We start from the raw sequence: 20,540 nt of genomic DNA, 5'->3' as shown, positions 1-20,540 counted from the left end.
TTCTTAGGGTCCAAGAGCTTTAGATTTTGTCTCTTGAGGTGCCTAACCCTAGAAAAGCATAGCGTGTTGTGGATGCCCGGCTTTTCAGGCCTCCATGACGACAGTGACGGACCTTGCTTTGCCAATCGACCAATCAGAGCCGCCGCACTTCTTTTTCCGTAGTAGAAGTTTGATTTGGTGTGAACAAGACCGTCCGTTGCTCTCGCCTCCTTCCGACTTTTCTCCGCCCATCTCCCACGGAATACTCGCCCGAACCCGCCGACGCTCCGTCTTTTTCTTCCACCTTCCCACCTACTCGCACAATGTCGTCGTTTGTCGCCCGCCGCTTCCTGTCCACCACCACCCGCCGCATGGCGGCTTCGAGCAAGGCTGAGCTCAAGAAGGACGGCAAGAAGAACCCCGAGATCATTGTAAGCTTTGCGACAAGCACGCCTTGCCCGGCTGTCCGGGTCGCAAGACGGCGCCGCTGCGCGGCCTGCTCCGGCATCATAGACGCGTGCCAACAAGCACTAACTGCTGCCATTTAGATCCTGGGTGTTGTTGTTGCTGGTGCCCTGGGTGGTGCCGGCCTGTACTTTGGTAAGCTCGCCTTGCTCACCTTGCTCTTCTGGCTCTTACACATCTGCGCATTGCTAACACACGGAAACTCCACAGGTGCCAACCCTACCCACGCCAACTCCGAGACCTCCGTTGCCGTCGCCTCCCAAGCTTGGGAGAACAACGGTGCTGGCAAGTACCAGTATTACCCTGGCGGCGACACCAACAAGGCCCCCAAGGACGCTCCCAGCGCCCTGAACGTCGTTGTTGTGCCCGCCATGACCCTGCCTGCTGTGAGTTTGCCTGCCTTGTATGAAGGACAACCGCGGTTGGAACACTGGTTCACCCGGAGCGTTGGCACACCAAGGCCACCCCAAGACATTGCAAGATTGAGAGACAGTCTATCTAATCAGTTCTATTCTATGCGTATAGGAGGTTCACGAGCGCTACAACAAGTGGGGCAAGGAGGGCTACCCATAAGCGACACATGCTCCAACTACGGTGACCTTTGGTCTTGATGTAGTTCCTCATCGACCCGCTGAAAATGCGGCATCGGAGGCTGTTTCAATACTAACACGCAATTCACGAGCTGTACTTTGTACTTGATACTGTGTGTGACAAGCCACAACTCGCGTTGCACACGCGAAAGGCTTCCATGTGTCGGTTGTAACTTCTCATATGGACGGTCTGGACGAAGGGAAACTCAAGGAAGAGATGGATAGAACAAAAGTATAGACAAATCGCCTAGACTTGAAATCAACAACTGCTTATCCTGGCCTATATTGATGACGTCGATTGCGTGTATCTTGCTGCATCTATCATTGCCATGTATTGTGGTACGCTGGTACATCCATCTATAATACTCAAATAATCTATTCAGTCCACTGCTCTCTCACGCAATAAGAGCATCAATCTCAGCTGAGGTGAAGCCAAACAGGTAGAGCATGTCCAGGATCGTCTCGCTGTTCAACCGCGCATCTGCTACCATTTGCACCTTGGGCTTCGCATTCCACGCGACACCTAGAAGCCCAGCCTTTTCTAGCATCAGAAGATCGTTTGCACCATCTCCGCAAGCTACGACTTGCGACAGATCAATATTTTCCTTGTCGGCAATTTCAATCAGCAACTCGCGCTTGCGCTCGGGACCGACAATCTTGCCCAATACCTCGCCTGTCAACGCATTTGTTGCCGGGTCAATGACCACCTCGTTGGCATGGGCATAGTCCAGGCCAAGCTCGCCAGCCAACCAAGACGTCAGCGGCAGGAAGCCGCCCGAAAGCACAGCCGTCTTGACACCCAGCCGCTTGAGCGCACGCACTAGCTGCGGCACATCACGCGTCACATCTAGGATCGGCCGCAGTTGCACAAATATGTCGGCCGAGAGCCCAGTCAAAAGCTTGACGCGCTCACGGAAGGCCGAGTCGAACTGCAGTTCGCCGCGCATGGCGCGCTCGGTAATCTCGGTCACGCGCGCCGCCAAATCGGGCGGGTCACGGATGGTGGCAGCCAAAAGGTCAATGACCTCCTGCGTGATCAGCGTGGCGTCCATGTCGAAGACGACAAGGCGCGGGTGATGGCGCCACAGCGACTCGTACTGCAACACAACTTCGACACCCCATTCACGCTCAAACCCATAGATTTGCTCGTGCTTGCGAAGGTCAGCCAAGTTGAGCAGGTCACAGCTGGGCGCTGGTGTCAGGGTGAGCTCGACGACCCGTGGCCGCTCGGTGTTGTCCAAGCAGCGATGCGACGAAGCTATTTGCGTCGCGCCGGCTGGCAACGGGAACGACGACATAAGGTGAAGGAAGGCTGCGATGCAAAGGGGTGACACATAGGAGCCATAGAGATTGTCTAGCTTCTCGCCATCTTGCTCAGCAGTCGGTGGCTCTAGCGGAAAGGCGGCCAAGGAGGCGGCTGGGGCCGCGGCACTGGCATTCTTAGGCGCGCCCCGGTAGAAGAGTGTGGCCACAAGCTTTTTCGATGCGGCAGCTGAGGCAACCGGCACACAGTTCTCGTGGCTCAGGCTGTGCTCTACCCCAGAGCTAACAACGCTCTGGCCCTCGGCCGGGATGCCGCTGAAGGCGTACTTCTTCTGCGGAACTTGGGCGGCCATTTCTGATTCTTCAACCACGGAGTCGATACCAGGGTGGTTGACGGCAGAGGAAGTGCAGATGCTGGTGGTGGCGGGGGTGCGATATTGCTGGTGCTCCTTGAGGAAGGAGTTGCTACGGCCAAAGTCCTTGAGGGTAGGGCGTGGAGCTTTGTTAGAAGCAGAAGGCGACGTAGGTTTGGCGGGCATGGCGAGAGTTGATATCTTTTTATTAATTTGTTTTATATTTTATACTGACACATCAGGATGCAAAGCAAAAATCGGAGCGGAGAGAGGAGAAAAAAGTAAAGAAAAAAAGTAGGGCCAGCCTAAACTAGAATAGTGCGTTGGTCCTAACCTTGGACAGGGTTAGTTTCAGGCACTTGGTGGTGAGGCTCTCATCAGTCGCTCTGGAGATGACCGGATGGTTTCAAGGCGGAGGTGAGATTTCCAGAATACACGCTGGCCCTGTGTCACTTATTCTCCAGTGGCTGCAGGTTTTTCTCTTCTCTTTTCTCGATGCTTGAAGCTGGGCCGGAATTGTTGGCGGGGTGGATGGGTTAAGGGCAGTGGTTGTACGAGGGTCTCCAGTAAAAGGTAAACCCTAAGAAATAACGTTATTGTACAGAGGAAAGGAGGGGCTTTTGTTAGAAGTTAACGTTATGGTGGAGACCAAATCTTGAGTGTGGGCTCGAGGCAGATTCGTCGTTTCCCTGAATGTTAATTGATTCTGTTTGCTTACTCAGCAAACAATTTGGGTTGAATTGGAGAGTCAGGAAGAAGCGCAAAGAACTCGCGGTTTGCAACACAGGCGCTCTTCCAATTCTCAGCACAACCTGGCCAACGCTACGGCGGCCGCCGACCAGCCAATCACACACGAGCAGCAGCATTTTGCGACAGTATTAGCGTGGATGTCGTGATTTCATCCTCACACTCCACTTTTATCCCTGTAATCCAGCACTTGTACATAGGTAGCACACGGAGCCTCAGTACGGGAGTACGGGTTCTTTTCTTGTGTATGAGCAAAGCGACGAGGGCGATGATGCAATTCGCACCAGCGGCCAAGAACATGGCAGAGGGCCAGAGACAAGAAATGTATCTGCGAGGAGATAGCCAACCTGTACAGAGGACAGAGGCATGTCTCCGGGGATAAGCTTATATAATCATGTAATCAAATATGTAAATTCGACTGCGAGTCTACTCGCCGAGACCGTTGTCAGTCCTTGCCGCAATGCTCAATTCTCAGAATAATAAAAAGTCTCGCTTGAGAGCTACTCTTGATGGCCTTTGCACTCTAATTAGGCATCGGTCGATTCATTGGGCTTGCTGTGAATAAAACAGAGAGACCACACCGTCCTCTTTATACTCGATCCCCTCGACCTCCTCGGCCCAGCCAGGGCACACAAAGCGGAACCGGAACTTACGCGTGTTAGTCTACTGCATTTTTAATCCTGCCCTTAGTCTCGTTTGTCTATGTACTTGTCTAGCCTTTTGCTTGCTAATGGAAGCGGATACCGGCAACCGGGCCCTCTATTGCGTGATCGACTTATGAGATATGGTCAAGCTCCTTCTGGGCAGCTGGTGCCGCAGTGTACATACTTGTACCGAGTGCTTTATATTTGCTGATTCTCGAAAGAATATGCTTCTTCATTTCTCACTTCTCTTTTCCTACTGTTGAACTGTCCTGATTGTTGCTCCGCTCAATACCACTTGCATATACACTATACTTTCAATACAGACCTCATCTTCTTGTGCCATAGACGCCCATTACATAGAGTTCCTTTGTCTCTTGTTTACACATACTTACATACACATACTTTCTCTCTTTCTCCCTCTCTCCATATTTCATACATTCTCACTCATAATGTCCGCCTCTCCTGCTCCCAGCGTCTCCGACGACAACCACGTCAATATGTCTGCCTCCACCCTCTCTCTCGCCTCCACAGCCATTGGCGCTGATGCCGTTTTCGACAAGTCCGAGGACCTGTCTGCTTCTAGCTCTAGCTGTTCAAGTCCTGCTTCTAGTTATGCCGCAACCCCGATCAAGGCCCCCAAGCTAAACATCACTAAAGACCACCTAGCCCACCTAAACTCCCAGTTTGAGCATATGGATGCTATGGATGTGCTTCGCTTTGCTCTTGTTCTGTTCCCCGGCCTCTACCAGTCCACGGCCTTTGGCCTGACAGGCCTGGTGACCATGGACATGCTCTCCAAGATACAGAAGTCTAACCCGCTGCTGCCCCAAACCGAGGTTTTCTTCCTCGACACTCTCTACCACTTTGATGAAACATACAACTTGATCGACGCCGTCAAGACCAAGTACCCCAACGTCAAGCTTCACATCTTCAAGCCCCAGAATACCGAGACCGTCGCCGACTTTGAGGAAGTCTACGGTGCCAAGCTGTATGAGACTGTGCCTGATCTGTATGATTGGTACGCCAAGGTAGAGCCCTTGGACCGTGCCTATGCCACACTCGGTGTGTCGGCCGTACTGACAGGCCGTCGCCGCTCGCAAGGTGGCGTGCGTGGATCTATTCCCGTTATTGAGTTTGATGAGGAGCGCGGCATCGTCAAGATCAACCCGCTAGTTAGCTGGGACTTCAAGCGTGTGCAGGCCTACATCAAGGACAACGAGGTTCCTTACAATGCCCTGCTTGACCGCGGGTACAAGTCCATTGGTGACTGGCACTCGACATCGCCCGTTGCTGAGGGTGAAGATGAGCGTGCTGGTCGCTGGAAGGGCCAGAACAAGACCGAGTGTGGCATTCATAACCGCAAGTCCAAGTACACGCAGTTGGTGACACCTTCGAGTCAGGTCACAGTCTAGGCCTGTCCTGAAAACAAAAGGCCAACATTGGTAATCAAGGGGCAGGCTGTGTTGCAGGGACTACAGCTTGCGGCCTCTCATGAGTGATGACATTTCCTTTTTCCTATTTCTTGTTACCCATTGCAGGCGTTTATTCGGGTTTCTATGTCAGTTTAAGAGGGGGCGTTTTGTTCATTATGTAGCTTTCGTTTTGGAGCACTTCAAAGACCAAGTCAATAGTAGCCTGCTCTCTTTCTATAAAAACAAAATGAAAATTAATACAAAATAATCTCGCACTTTTTACAATGTCGTGTTCCAAGTATTGACGATGTCTGGAGTAGAGGGGACAACACACAGGTCGGTCACAAGCTATGCGCACGTTCCAACTGTTATTCGTAACCCCGCAAAAAACAAATGGAAACCGCTTGTGACACAGTGCTTTTAAGAAGACATAAAATTCCCTAGGGTTATACGAGTAGATGCTAGTCATACTTCAAAGAATTTTCTATTGGCTGGTTTAGGAAGTCCGATGCATTGCCCATCACTTTGGGAACTGCCGTACTATTCATGATCCAAGAACCATCTTGAGAAGAAAGACCGCTTAAGCAAGACTTACACCACGTCTCCCTTCTACCATGAGCTTTCTGCCTCGCTCCCCTGCAGCATTTGCAGCCAAGAAGGCCAAGATCCTCAAGGGCTTGGAAATGCCCGAGGAGGAATACACCGACCTGTCACCCAAGGGCTCTGTCGACATTGGCATCCAGCCACTTATAAGGACAATCAATTGTGTCGACGGCCTAGTGACAACGAGCAGTTGTGCCGGTCGTGTCAGCGTGTTTGTCGAGGGGCGCAAGAAAAAGTCGGCACATGCGCCGCAGGAGGGAGACGCACAAGATATGGTAGCCACAGGACTTGAGCTCGAAACACTGGCAGCTGTGGGTGGCAAAGGTGGTGGTGGTACATGGCTCTTTGTATCTCATGATCCCGTCCAGAGAGGCAACGGCGACTGGAGGTCAATACTCGGGCTTCAAGGGCCGGAGGCAGGTGTGACATCCCCCGCCACCGGATCAGAGAGATTGGTACACTTCAAATTTGAGCCCATGGTGTGTTCCTGATTCTCCCTTTGAAATGCATCTGATTGAACATGTCTCCGTTGTCTCTTTTCTACAACTAACCAACTCCTCTTGTCTTGATCGCAGATTCTGCACATTCTGACAGCATCGCCTGCCCACGCACAGCTTGTTCTGCGCTGTGCGCTACAGGCGGGCTTCCGTGAGAGTGGTTCTCTAAACATTACTCCTGACACATCGTCTGGTCATACAACGCCCATGGTTGCTGTGCGGTCGCTCGGCCTGAGCTTTGAATCTCTATTAGGTCATCGACGTGACGGAGACAGCGAGACCACGCTATACGTGCCTGAGGGCTACCTGGACATTGTTATGGACTTAGCCAACGAACGCTTCATTCAAAATACACGTCGCATTGAGCGTTTCCGGGAAGCGTTTGAAGAGGCATTTAGTGGCCCAGGGCTGCCGCGGAAAAAGAAGGGTCAAGATGGTGAAGTTTGGGAAGACGCCGAGGCACGCAGGACGAGAAAGAGGGAGGAGGGTCTGAGACGACAGGAAGAGGCAAGGAAAGCTGCGATAAGCAAGGAAAAGGAAGCCAATGATCAGAGCGAGGGTGAATTGTCTCTGGAACAAGAGCTGTCTGTGGTGTAGACAGACTTAAAGGAGACAAATGACAGCGAGTTTCAACATTACAAAACCACCAGTACACACTTGTATTCATACATGATATCGTGATGCCGTCTCTCGAAGCGTTTCCCTTTGTTCAAAAGCCATATAGCTTCTAGACCACACGAAAAAGTAATACCTAGACCCAAAAATGGCCAGACGACACACGCAATCTTCGTTTTCCTCTCGCCACCCCTCTATCGTCTATAATAGCTATACACTAAGACCGTGGCCTTCTGTGGACGTCTGCAGTCCTCAAGCAGTCACCTTGTCAACCCAAGTCTTCTCTAGCGCCTTGACCTCATCCTTGAAGGCCTGCACCTCCTTCCAGCAATCCAGCGGTCGGCGGTCGTGTTCGCGCAGACAACGCACAACGTTTCCGCGCGCCGTCTCGACATTAGGCGGCAGCTCGCGCACCGTCTTGCGCGCCTCGAGCTTGGCGCGCAAGTTCTCAACCTCCTTGCTGACAGTGTGGCTGGTCAACGAGTCGTCAGTTTCGGCTTCGGCAGCGGCACTGCCCAGGCGCTCCTGCACGGCCTGTAAGCGCGAAGCTTCCGCATTGTGTAGCTTGGCGAGCTCGGCGGCCACGCGCGCCTCAATATGCGTCTCGATCAGTTTAGCGCGAGAGAGATCGGTCTATATAGTGAGTGGCCCACTGGTTAGCCATGTGTATGTCCGGGGAGTAGGAAGAGCTAGGCTCTGAAATCGGGAATCGGCGGGGGTACAGGAGTGGGTTGGTGGGGCTACTCCGGGTCTCCGTTTCCGACTCCGGCACCTCCTGGAGTGAGGTTCATTAGGGGAAAATAACGCACCTCCTTGCTAGACTGCAGCGACTCTATCAGATCATGCGAGACACCAGTAGGTCCAGAGCTATAATGGAAGGAAAGAGAGCTTGTTAGCCCATGTACGCGGCATCATGGAAAACAAAGCATAGATGCAAAGGAAGCACCTACGCCTTCCACTCTTGAGAGGGTTTTGAAGAAGAGGCACCCATGGCGACAGATTTGAATATTGGGGGATTGAAGCTTATAGAGGGGAGCAAGTCTCCTGATCGAGCCGGGCCAGACAAGCAGGCAAAGATAGTCGCGGACTGCCGGAGATATGTGCGTAGTTATCCGGGTTGAAAACTTGGACGAAGCTACCAAGAAAGCCTGAGGGAAGTTCAAACTCTCGCAGAGACCACAGAGAGTTCCAATTGGGCAGTGGACGGTTCGGCTTGGCTACCAAGAACTAAATATCGACGGATATATTGTTTCTTTTTTTTCTGCCATTTCTTTACGATCTTGCGTGCCATTTTCGACAGGCTCTGGTGTAGCTGGGTCTGGCGGTTGATTCCCGGGTAATCATGGCACGTCGTACCCGGCTAAAATACGGCTAAGAGTATTTCTTTAGGTATGCATGTGTGGCACAGCAGCGCCACCTGGGGCGTTGACGTTCTTGGTCGATAAGCGAGGGCCAATCTCGCTGCAAGAAAGCAGAAGATTTGGCGAGATAACTAGCGGTGCTGGTGATGACGAGGCCATGAGCGCAAAACAAGGGCATAGAGCCCTTTGATATACAATTGATGGTGTGCAGTTGAGACCACAGCCCAAGCATATCTCGGTGTTTGAAACGGTGCCGATCATGAAGTTTTGTGGAGGATGGAGTGGGTTAGTTTAACCCTATTAATGTCAATCCCATAGCGCCCAGCAACGGCGTTTATCTTGCAAACTGACATGCCTAACCAACCAGTTAAACCTATCTGTATGAAACAACAGTGCACTCTCTTCAAGTTTAGACACGTTGAAAATCAACGCGAACTTGCGGGAAAACGTGGTGCTATTATTCCATCTAAAACATACAAAGACGAGACGAATTGATTTGTCGCTTGAGTGGTATTGTTTTAAGCCAAACACCAGAGGCGTTAAGATAATAGCTGGAAGCAGATATCGGGCTTAGTTGGTAATACATATGTAGATAGTGGAAACTGCGTGGAAACAATGAGACTGCAGAACCATGAATGGTGTTGGTGTTGTTTGAAGACGGAGGAAAAATCATGACGGTTATGTGTGAGTTCACTGGCGGCTTTGGGTGCCCGAACCTTAGAGCTAGCTGACTTCAAGAATGTAGGTAAGTAACTCATGACAACTGGAGGTGTTGGTTAGGTTTGAAGTGGTACAGACGAGATAGTCGGACAGTCAGCAACCAACGATAAAAAGGGTGGCATTTTCATGTGATGGGTATTTGTGTGTGTGATTTACGAGCTACGTGCACAGTTTGGCCCATCAGGAAAATCACACCAGCCCGCGTGCCAAGCTGCATTCACTAGAGCTGAGAGTAAGCTAAGAAAAGTAGTATTTAAGTAGGGAGACACATGGCTTGGGGACTGACTGGTGAATATTATTCCCCAAATAGAGGAGGCGCACACAAACATGGGACGAAAACATTTGCAGTCAAAAGGCTTCCTCCTTGTTCTCACCCTACAGAGCTGCCCGCGTAAAGATGCTCCTGTTTGGGTATTTGTTTCTCTGCATGAGACCACTATTGCGAGTCAGCGACACCTCATCGATCGACTCTTTGTGGCTTTGTCTTCTTTTTCGACTTTGAGGAGTAAACATACTCGCGTATAAAGCAGGTAGAACAAAGGAGGGGGGGCACAGAATCTGTCGCCTGAAACTGTGACACAACTACGAAGGAGCGGAGCTGGCAGGGGAGGTAAGGGAAAAGGGCAGGGAATAAGGGGGGAGAGAGAGGGGTGTACGGGTAAAGAGAACTATGTAGCTAGTTATCGCATGCTTGAAAATACAGGTAGTCCCCAAGCTGCCAAATAGCAGCTAAGATGAAGTGGATTCAATAAATACCGGAGAATAAGTGGTAGTGAACGTGATATACAGTCCAAGAGTCAAGACAGTAAGCGAAGTCTACGATAGATGGTACACTATAAAATAGACGAGCGAGCAAACGAAAGAACAGACGCTCATAGCAGGGCAAAGCCACCTTCGTGTGGAAATAGGCATCACGAGAAAGAGGAGAGGAGAGAAGAGGAGAGGAGAGGAGAGGAGAGGAGAGGAGAGGAGAAAGAGATAACCGTGATATGATGATCTCATGTCAGCTAACACGGAGATGGGAGATGGTGGGCAGATCGGTGGGAAAAGTAGCCAATCGAACGTATGAGTTCACCTTCCGTTTTTCAGAGAAGTCTCAGAAATGGATAGTTAGTTAGTAGAAGCATCAGTCTGACATCGTTCTTGTTTACTTGAACTTGAGCTTGGTATAGTTTGTAGCCATATCACGCCATAGTTGACATTGTTTAGCCACCTCTGACGCTTGGTGTTTGGGATATGGGACGAAAAAAAGGCTGGCGGGAAATTAAAATCTCGAGTGAAGAAGCGGTAGTTAGTTAGTTGTAATCTATGTATGTGTGTACATACATACAACTACTGACCAAATGCCTGCACACAAGTGGCAGGGCCATCGTCAGCAGCAAGGCCTGGCGCTGGGTGTATGGGTTAGAGTATCAACTAGCCAGTTACGCAAGATTGTAATCCTCATGACAGGACGTCTCCCTCGATTGCTGATCTGGAACGCTGAGAAGAATAGAGAAGGAAAGGCGACAGGTGCAAGTAACCATACTTGATGCCTTGATGTAAGACGGGAGGGGAAAACCCTGACCTCGTTCTGATCCCTTCGTTTGTGTATCAGGCCCCTGGGCTTGGAGACCAGGAACAGGGCACGGGGAGCCACACTTTAAGCGTGAAGCCAGGCCAGGACAAGACAACAGGGGGGCGAGGGGGCTAGGCCGAAAAAAGAGAGACAGAAGATAAGGAGAAGCAAAAATCGAAGGCCGAGAAGAGCATAGAGAAGAAAAATATGCAGTGGTCGGCGTTTTTTGCACAATAGTCTGTCGCTCTAGGCAAGAGGCTTGCTAGTTATGTCCGTTTCTGGCACAAGCGAGAAGCGAGGCTTGCACGAACGAGACTGTGGACCGCGGAAAGTCGGAGATAGAGGAGATATCTTGACGAAAAGGGGGCAGGCGGGTGAGAGTACACGAGAGAGAGAGAGCTGAAGAGAAGCAAAGAGGCGGTCGTCTCATGTACTTGGATGTGCTTGACTGAAGGCTCACGATGTCAACGAGTGCGGTGTAGTGTACAGAATAGCGTAGATACAGACAGCAAGTGACATTGATTAGGTCAACATGGGGTTCGGAGGATGTGAGCAAATTAACAGACTATCACAACACCACATAATGGAGACAGACTGGCTTGGCTCTATTGACGAGGGGCTGTTTTTTTATTTCTTGTGAGGGTCTGGCAGGTCTAAATCTGGCCTCGCGTGAGGTGGACATTGTCTGAATTGTCTGACCCGTCATCGTTTAGCCTTTGTATGGCGAATGATATCGCGGCGGATTGGATTGGCCTGTTGGCTCTGGCTCTGGCTGTCTGTAACGCCACGAACGCTTTGTCCGTTGCAAGGAAAGGTGCACTGTAACTTGCGGTTGGATCGGTGGATTGGGTGTCAGTGCTTCTGACGAGCGATCTTGGGACCTAGGGCGCTATTGAGATCTGGCAGACGAAAGAGGGCAAAGCGTGTAGGTAGGGCGGGCAGAGAAGTGAGAGGAGCCGGTGGGTGAGGGGAATCAGCCTATGTCTTCTCCCTTTCTCCCTCTTTTTTTATAGTACTAGCCTAGGGGGTGGACGCACATAAAATGAGCAATGATAGAGAAGCTGATGAGAAAGAGAGAGTGAGAGCTACAGACTATCCAAGCTCGAGGTATCGTGAATGTCATCATAGATTCAACTACTAAATACAACTAGTTAACTTACTAACTCCATGTCTAACCCGTAGATACCTGCATTGTTTTCTACAAACCCACAAGCGGTGCTCCATGCCCTCCGCTTCCCCGATTGACGGACCACACGACACGTCTTCGCCCCTTTATTAAATATCCAGAAAAGAAAGCCAAGGCTCATCACCGCCAGCAAAGTCGACCAGCGTATCCGTATAACTACACTTGCTTGGCCTCGCCAACAAAAAGACCTCATGCCCGTCCCATGAGCCAAGCCTCCGAGGCCCTGCAACAGCGGTGCTACTGGTGCTGCTTGCCACTGGATCTGGTTCTAGGTCTGTTTCTGGGCTGGGCTGTATGCATGCTAGTCTTGCTTGGCTGCGTGATTGGCTGCAGCTCAAGTCTGACATCTGACAAGCTGGGCGGCCAAGAAAAGGAACTCGAGCTTGGATTCTGGGCTGGTCGAGATGACCATTCAAGTTCTGGCGTGTAGGTTAGTTGACTAGCATCGCGCACCTCCTAGCACTCACTGCTTATACACAAACACAGATTGGGGGCTGGGAACATTGTAGTGCCGTAGAGGACGGTTATCGTACATCTATGGCTGTCAACCAATATAGAATCACCGCTGTATATTTGGAAGTGGCAGAGGCTCTGCCGCATGCCCCAAGACCCAAGACGGCATGGCATGGCCAGTGCTTGATTGGCTAGCAGACGAAGCCACCCATCCACTGCCTAACTTGGATGCCGTCTGTTTTTACCAGCACACACAATGCAACCTGGTCCAGGGCTGCTCTGCTTTCTCGTGCACCCACCCCTCCCTCCTCTCCTCCCTCTCTCCTCTTGGCTCCCTGCAGCCTGGGCTGGTCTGTTGTGACCTGTTCTGACCCTTGTGTTGGTCTGGTGCTGGCCTGTTCCTGGCCTGGTCCTGGCCCGTCTCTTCCTTCCCTTGGGCATGCCCCCTGTCCAACCCAGGACCCGTGGGCTGCCAGCGCTGGGTTTGGCTCTAGTGGGTGTAGGCTCCGTTGCCTTCATCCTGGGAATTGACTGGTAATCCCGGAGTGGAGGCTTTACAGAACCCAGATTTGCTGTTACGCCAGGGTTCGAGACGTCAAGAGGTGATATAATGTCATCGTCTCCCTCCTCCTCCTCCCTCTCCTCCTCCCGCCAGAGAGGCTCTTATTTTTTCTTTTCGGTGCTCGTCAGCCCATCGTTCGTTTCTTCGCGAGGCCCGTAGAGAGCTTTGCTTTCCGTTCTTTCGTTTCTATCTTCGACTTTTGTCTTCGCTTCTCCTCAGCATTTCTTCGTGTTTTGCTTCGTGCTCGATCTCCTTGTTCTTCGAGAGAAATTCCTTCCTTTTTTACTCATTTCTTTTCGCCCTCGCCTCTTCGACAGACTTCAATTCTGATCTACGTTCCCGAGTCTGTCTCTGGAACCCCATTCTCTACGACACAGCCAGCACCTAGCTCCCCCAACCCTACTGTGGATTTTTTATCATTGCCAACGACGATATCGACAAAGTTGAACAGCCGCCTATATCCGAATCCCTCCCCAGAGTCCGGTAGTTTCGACAAAATAATAGTTCTGTGTAAAGCTTCATGTAAGTTGTTTCTCATCAGCTAACTTTATGGTCTCCTGATTTCTCGTCCTGTGCCCTGCCCATTGTGCCACTGTGCTCCCATCATCATCACACACAAGAAAAATCCGGAGCAAACAAGCACCCGGGACAGTGCAATTGTGACTTGTCTTGCTTGTACGACACTGTCAGTATTGCATTGGACCAAGTCTTGTATTCCCGAGATTTGCGGGAGCTCTCCTCGTAGAGCTGCCCCAGCCACTGCATATAAAAACGAGCTTCTCAGCGCCTTGAGACCGGCATCGTGTCGCTTGCACCACGACCGTCCGTTGATATCTGTTGACGCCTCGGCCCAGATCTGGCGCCCTCTCTTTTTCTTGTCTCCAGGCTGCTGGCTGTGATGAACTGGCACTTGGTCTGGAATCAGTTGGCTAACCCTACTTGTTACTTCTACTTAGGTCGTTATTTGTGTAACATTTTCTCTCTTTCCATCTATTCATGCTTGCCGTTGAGCGGATTCAATTTCATTTTTTACTCTTCTTCTGGCTGTGCCATCTCATCTTGCCTCTCATCAGAAGCCACCAGTAGGCCTGTCTACAGTCTTTCTGTACACAGAGACCCTTCTTGTTCACAATGGTTTCCCTCTCAAATGTTCTCGCTGGGATAACGCCCACGATAAAAGGCCGTGCTCACGGCACCTATGCCGCCGATGCCAATCCCACCATTGCGCCCTACCACTCGGGCCTCAACGGTGTCAACCAGCCCATGAACCTCCTGTTTGTTGACGTATTGTGGTGGACGCTCGGTATCATCGGCCTCATCATCCTCGTCGTCCGCATCTCCGAAATCACATGGATGCACATCCGTCAAGTCACCGCCATGACTTCGCGTCCCGAACAGCAAAACTACTGGAAGTTTACGCAAAATACATGGCTGCCCAGCTTGAAGCAACATCTGCTCTATGCGCCTCTCTGGAACAAGCGCCACAATCGCGAGTTCCGTCTCTCCAAGGCCGGCAACATGGGAACTCTGCCCTCGCGTCTGCACTCGCTCTTCCTTGCCATCTACATTCTCAGCAACGTTGCCTACATGTTTGTCCTGGACTGGTCCAATCCTAACGAGTTTGCCGTCCATGCCGAGCTTCGTGGCCGCTCTGGAACTCTGGCCATGGTCAACATGGTGCCTCTGATGCTATTGGCTACCCGCAACAACCCGCTTATTGGCATCCTCAAGATTAGCTTTGACACTTACAACCTGTTCCACCGCTGGCTGGGTCGTCTGTGCGTCATCGAGATTGTCATCCACACCTGTGCTTGGCTGTATGTGCAGGTTGCTGATGGCGGCTGGTCTTCCGTTGGTGAGCGTTTCAACAACGAGACTTTTATCAGCTCTGGGTTCGTTGGTACCTTTTGCATGCTCATTATCCTGGTCACCTCGTTCTCCCCCATTCGCCACGCCTTTTACGAAACCTTTCTCACTTGCCACATCTTCTTTGGCGGTCTTACCTTTGCCATGACCATCACTCACTGCCTGACTGCTGAGATCGGCCACCTGCCCCAGACTTCATGGATTGTCGGCATCCTCTGCATGTGGTTCCTTGAGCGCGTTGCTCGTGTAGCCCGACTTGCCTACTGCAACTACTCTGGCCGTGGCTTCACTGAGGCTGTTATCGAGCCCATGGCTGGCGACGCTACTCGTGTCACCATGCATCTCCCCCGCTACGTCAATGTCAAGCCCGGCACGCACGCGTACATCCGTTTCCGCGACATCTCGCCCCTGGAGAACCATCCCTTTTCGATCGCCTGGATCGACCACCACGAGAACAACGACGACTTACCGCCTGCCGAGAAACACACCATGGTCACCCGCGCCAACCGCAAGCACATGACCACATCCGTCTCCTTCATCATCGGCGCTCAGTCTGGTTTCACGCGCCAATTATACAACTATGCTGCCACAGGCGGTGGCCAGCCTAGAAATCTGGCTGCTGCCTTTGAGGGTCCTTACGGCGGCCACCACTCTCTTGACAGTTACGGTCATGCTGTGCTTTTTGCCGGCTCAACGGGCATCACACATCAAATATCATATCTCCGGCCTGTTATTGAGGGCTACAACAACGGTACTGTGGCCACGCGAAGGTTGACGTTGGTGTGGATTGTCCGTGATTACGATGCACTTGAGTGGATCCGCCCGTGGATGGACACGATACTGCGTCTCCCGAATCGCAAGGATATTCTCCGCATTCAGCTATTCATTACACGGCCCAAGAACCCGCGGGAGATTGTCTCGGCCAGCTCAACTGTGCAAATGTTCCCTGGCCGTCCCAACGTGCCGATGATTTTGCAAAAGGAGGTCCAGGAGCAAGTTGGCTCCATGGTGGTCACTGTGTGTGGCGCGGGTGCATTGGCGGATGATGTCCGCCTGGGCGTGCGCCAGATGCAGGACGAGGGCACCGTGGTTGATTTTGTAGAGGAGTCATTTACATGGTAAATGGCTCATCTGCCAAGTGGCCATGTTGCTGTGGTTTGCATCATCGTTCTCGTTTATTTCTTGCTTATTGTTGGTGTTGGTAATGGAATCACGTGTGTGCTCTGGGACGGCGTCTTATGTGGCGTGAAAACTCACTCTTTTGTACATATTTCACAGCTTCTTGGGTTATAGCCGATTCATCTTGCGATTGCGTTTTTACCTTGTATTTGCTTTATACAAACCATCCGTTGTCTTGGTGTCGGATACCATGTGTTCTCCATCTTTAACTTGTCTTTGCCTCTCCACTGATGTTAGCGCCGTGTGTCGTTGGTGATTGAAGAGAGTGTGTGTTGTATTCGGGAATGAACCTCGGTTGTAAGCTCCCTGTAAGGCTAGAGCCGACGTCGGCCCTGCCTATGCCTATACCGGGTCCTGTGATCTGGTTTTCGGAGTAGGCGGGTTTAGGGTTGTAGTGCGAAGGGCATCTTGAGCCCACGGAATATTAGGCGGCCAAGCCATGCCTTGAGGGGCACATACATACATGTCACTCTGCTTCTGTGTCCAATACCACCCACGGTAAAACCTATGACAAAGGTAGACAGCGGAATAGCATGAGTACCGGCCGGTCAATAGCGCGCGGGCGGATGACTGTCAGCCGGGGGGTTCATGAGTCAACGTGCTGCGTATGCCAGGGGTGTGGGAGGCTGCATGTGGTTATGTACAAGATACCTCCATCTGTATGATTCTAACCATGTGTTCAAGTACGCGCAGTTGTATGACTCGCACCTGGCTCCCATCACGCTATGTACGAGGGCCCAAGTATGCAAAGGCGTCGCTTAGTACCGGGTTTGGCGCAGCGTTTTGCCGCTGTAGCTTATCGAGCTGGTAAGCCCTCTGTTGGGTTAGATGGGCTAATATGGCGCTTGTTGTCAAATATGATCGTAGTTATATATATCTTGCGACCCCCAGAAAACTCTCCTCGGCTTTTTTTCTCGTCAAGTCACCCAAAAAATATCGTGACGTTTCTGCTTCCTGTTTTCTTGTCGTCATCGACTCCCTGCGGTGTCAATCTCAGTCATCTTCACGCTACGTGCTAAACGTCACTCGTGCACGGTCACAATCTGTGACTCCACAAAAATCTGTTCACAGCTTTTTTTCGCCGGCGTCGCTTTGAAGCGCCGAAGCCCTGCTGGCCTTCGCCTTTTCCTATTTCTCTTTCTTTTTCTGCTAGCATATTGCTAAGATACATCTAGTGGTTTTATTGCACCTTAATCCATTTATTTCTAACCGCCACAATGCCGATGTAAGTCACCTTGAGGCCCCCGACAGCGTCTGGGCCGTTCGGGCCTGCCACAGTCCAACCGCCGAACCGCCCAACACCCCGATCGTCCGATGCTCTCTGCTCTTTATTTTATAGTGCTGACAGGTTTTCTGTTTGCGCTCTTAGGCTCAAGGAGCCCTGGAAGAAGTACAAGAAGTTCCAGCCTCTGGACCTGCCCAACCGCCAATGGCCGTCCAAGACCATTGACAAGGCCCCGAGATGGCTGTCCACTGATCTCCGCGATGGCAACCAGTCGCTGGTTGACCCGATGGCAAGTTGGCCCATTTGCTCTCTGCTCTCAACCCTTTCTCTCACCTCGCTTCCGTCTTGCTCATGCTTCGGCCCAATGGACTCGGCGGCTTTGCGCCTCATTGGAAACAGCAGATCAGATATGTCGAGTACATGGCCATGCAAATCAATGTACATGTCATGTCTCGACCGTCTTTCTTCCTGTGTCTTTACCCTCCATCTGTGATACCTACGCACCCTGTTCCTTTGTCTCACATGCTACCCGAAACATCTCATGGCTAACATTCTGTTCTTCTTTTCAATTGTTGCAGAACCGCGATGAAAAGTGGCGCTACTTCAAGATGCTCGTCGACATGGGCTACAAGGAAATCGAGGTTTCCTTCCCCTCTGCCTCCAAGACCGACTTCGACTTTACACGGAGCCTGATTGAGACTCCCGGCGTTGTTCCCGACGATGTGTGGCTGCAGGTTCTGTCTCCTTGCCGGGAGGAGCTGATCAAGCGCACCGTCGAGGCGATGAAGGGTTCGAAGAAAGCCATCATTCACATCTACCTCGCCACTAGCGAGTGCTTCCGCCGCGTCATCTTCGACTGCAACGAGGAGGATTCTCTGGCCAAGGCCGTGGCCTGCACCAAGCTGGTCCGCTCGCTCACCAAGGACGATCCATCGACTGCCGGCACCGAATGGGCCTTTGAGTTCTCCCCCGAGACCTTCTCCGACACCAGCCCCGAGTTCGCCGTCAAGATTTGCGAGGCCGTTAAGGCCGCTTGGGAGCCCACCAAGGAAAACCCCATAATCTTCAATCTGCCGGCCACTGTCGAGATGTCCACCCCCAACGTCTACGCCGACCAGATTGAATACTTCTGCACCAACATCACGAACCGCGAGACTGTCTGCGTCTCTCTGCATCCCCATAACGACCGTGGCTGCGCCGTCGCTGCTGCTGAACTAGCCCAGATGGCTGGTGCTGACAGAGTCGAGGGCTGCCTGTTTGGCAACGGCGAACGTACTGGCAACGTTGACCTGGTAACTCTGGCTCTTAACCTCTACACACAGGGCGTGCACCCCAACATCGACTTTTCCGACATGGGTGCCGTCATTGACACTGTCGAAATTTGCAACAAGATTCCCGTGCATCCCAGAGCACCTTACGGCGGCTCGCTGGTAGTATGCGCCTTCAGCGGTTCCCACCAGGATGCCATCAAAAAGGGCTTCCAGCTCCGCGCCAAGGAGGGCGAAGACAAGCACTGGCAGCTGCCCTACTTGCCGCTGGACCCTAGTGACATTGGCCGTACCTACGAGGCCATCATCCGTGTCAACTCCCAGTCAGGGAAGGGCGGAGCCGCATGGATTATCCTGCGTAAGCTGGAGCTGGACCTGCCTCGCGGTCTCCAGGTGGCCTTTTCATCTATTGTGCAGGCGCACGCCGATAAGCTCGGCCGCGAGCTTCTGTCGGATGAAATCACCGAGCTGTTCGAGTCAACCTACTCGCTGAACGCCAACCAGCGCTTCAAGCTGATTGATTACACCATCTCGCCTGACCGGTCGCAGTCGCCCGCGCCGCCGGAGCCTGGCAAGTCACAGGATACCACCAACATGAAGCGTGTGTTTGAGGGTGTCGTGCAAGTCGACGGCAAGGAGTACACGGTGCGTGGCCGCGGTAACGGTCCGATTTCCAGTCTGGCCAACGGACTGAGCACCATCCTGGGCGTCAACCTTGACGTGCAGGACTACAAGGAGCACGCCATTGGTCGCGGTGCCAACGTCAAGGCTGCAGCCTACGTGGCGTGCTCAGTGGAGGGTACCAAGGAGCGGGTGTGGGGTGTGGGAATACACGAGGATGTTGTTCAGAGCTCGCTTATTGCCCTGCTCAGTGCTGCTAGTAACGTGAGTCCCAGCCCCAAGTCTTCATCCACGGCGGTAGCGCCGCGCCAGAGCAAGCTGTAGGAGTGGAAAAGAGTGCAACCCAAAGAGAAGGGAAAAAAAAGAGGTGCCTGTGGCGGAGAATAGCGGCGAACGGCTACAGCCGGCATGTGATTTCGCGAGTGCGCAACAACATGCCGACTAGCTCAGTGCACCCTTTGGGTGTCATTGCCACTACTAATACCATTGCTACCGCCGGCGTTGTATCCCTCCGTGTGAGCCTGAACTTGACTAACTAGATTCCACTCAACCGGCCCCCGATATAGTTTGCGTCAAGCGTACCCGGCACTCCTGTCCCGAGCGGCAGCCCCAAAAGTACACCCATTGATGTCGTCGAAAATCTGGAGAAACAGGCCGAGGAGATGTAAATCGTCTTGGCATCAATAGGTTTTGTTCTGTCTTTTTTCTCCTTGTTTTACCCGTCTGATGGGCTGTTTGTTTGTTAAGTTGTTTATAGCCTTTTTTGGCTGCTTTGTTCTTCGTCATAGTTGTCCTTTTTCTTCTTTTTATACTCTGTACCCATTTTTTGTTGCTTTACTCCCCATATATCCACACAATTTTATGGGCAAGTTTGTCGCTTTGCTCCATCTCGGGGGAGAGGGGGGTCGATGCCACAACACGACGATACATGTCGTGGTGACGGCATTCTAGGGTTTCCATATGTCGAGATATATCGACAATTTTTGTCACGTGAATTAAATACACATGGAATCGAACCGTAACTGGCTTGGATGCCCCGCTTTCCATAGTTAAACCCCCACTTTTCTCTGTAGCTACGTAACCGATCACAAGCAAATTTGCGTGCCCGCAAAATATCAGAGAAAATTAGCTAGAGATGCAGTGCAACCGAAATTAGGATTTGCTGGGTCCCGCAGTTGATCATCTCAACTAGTTATATGCTTCCAAATGTTTACCTGTCAATGTCTGTGGTCCCGGACGACGTGTGAAGAACCCAAATCGAGGGAATGGAAACAAAACAGTCTCATATTGCTGGTTGGTGGTCGCAAGAGGAGAGCGAGTAGTAGCTCATCAGTGAGTGAGTGACTTGTTCGGAGTGTCTAGATGCACGGGCA

The 20,540-nt window shown here is 51.8% G+C and overlaps 7 protein-coding genes across 7 annotated transcripts; 5 read left to right on the top strand and 2 right to left on the bottom strand.

The window, feature by feature from the left end:
- Nucleotides 1-302: 302 nt before the first annotated feature.
- On the top strand, nt 303-1,017 carry BROUX77_001604 (uncharacterized protein; the record flags this gene model as incomplete). Its single annotated transcript, XM_073746052.1, has 3 exons — nt 303-410; nt 528-830; nt 970-1,017. The coding sequence occupies 3 exons, from the start codon at nt 303-305 to the stop codon at nt 1,015-1,017; spliced, it is 459 nt and encodes a 152-aa protein (XP_073606686.1).
- Nucleotides 1,018-1,429: 412 nt separating this feature from the next.
- BROUX77_001603 (uncharacterized protein) lies at nt 1,430-2,836 on the bottom strand (the record flags this gene model as incomplete). The annotated part of the gene is made up of 1 exon (XM_073746051.1): nt 1,430-2,836. One exon carries the CDS (start codon nt 2,834-2,836, stop codon nt 1,430-1,432), a length of 1,407 nt encoding a protein of 468 aa, XP_073606685.1.
- A 1,654-nt stretch (nt 2,837-4,490) lies between these two features.
- On the top strand, nt 4,491-5,453 carry BROUX77_001602 (uncharacterized protein; the record flags this gene model as incomplete). The annotated part of the gene is made up of 1 exon (XM_073746050.1): nt 4,491-5,453. One exon carries the CDS (start codon nt 4,491-4,493, stop codon nt 5,451-5,453), a length of 963 nt encoding a protein of 320 aa, XP_073606684.1.
- Nucleotides 5,454-6,067: 614 nt separating this feature from the next.
- On the top strand, nt 6,068-7,150 carry BROUX77_001601 (uncharacterized protein; the record flags this gene model as incomplete). Its single annotated transcript, XM_073746049.1, has 2 exons — nt 6,068-6,535; nt 6,632-7,150. The coding sequence occupies 2 exons, from the start codon at nt 6,068-6,070 to the stop codon at nt 7,148-7,150; spliced, it is 987 nt and encodes a 328-aa protein (XP_073606683.1).
- A 270-nt stretch (nt 7,151-7,420) lies between these two features.
- Nucleotides 7,421-8,159, bottom strand: BROUX77_001600 (uncharacterized protein; the record flags this gene model as incomplete). Its single annotated transcript, XM_073746048.1, has 3 exons — nt 7,421-7,801; nt 7,978-8,035; nt 8,119-8,159. 3 exons carry the CDS (start codon nt 8,157-8,159, stop codon nt 7,421-7,423), a joined length of 480 nt encoding a protein of 159 aa, XP_073606682.1.
- A 5,980-nt stretch (nt 8,160-14,139) lies between these two features.
- BROUX77_001599 (uncharacterized protein) lies at nt 14,140-15,996 on the top strand (the record flags this gene model as incomplete). Its single annotated transcript, XM_073746047.1, has 1 exon — nt 14,140-15,996. The coding sequence occupies one exon, from the start codon at nt 14,140-14,142 to the stop codon at nt 15,994-15,996; it is 1,857 nt and encodes a 618-aa protein (XP_073606681.1).
- A 1,274-nt stretch (nt 15,997-17,270) lies between these two features.
- BROUX77_001598 (uncharacterized protein) lies at nt 17,271-19,835 on the top strand (the record flags this gene model as incomplete). The annotated part of the gene is made up of 4 exons (XM_073746044.1): nt 17,271-17,278; nt 17,423-17,555; nt 17,857-19,431; nt 19,734-19,835. The coding sequence occupies 4 exons, from the start codon at nt 17,271-17,273 to the stop codon at nt 19,833-19,835; spliced, it is 1,818 nt and encodes a 605-aa protein (XP_073606680.1).
- Nucleotides 19,836-20,540: the final 705 nt, after the last annotated feature.

This window comes from Berkeleyomyces rouxiae (genome assembly GCF_048999995.1).
Source record: "Berkeleyomyces rouxiae strain 22BRR77 chromosome Unknown BrBRR77_ptg000002l, whole genome shotgun sequence".
Classification (NCBI taxonomy): Eukaryota; Fungi; Ascomycota; class Sordariomycetes; order Microascales; family Ceratocystidaceae; genus Berkeleyomyces; species Berkeleyomyces rouxiae.
The sequence above is the reverse complement of the archived record's forward strand: the minus strand, read 5'-3'. Positions and strand labels throughout refer to the sequence as shown.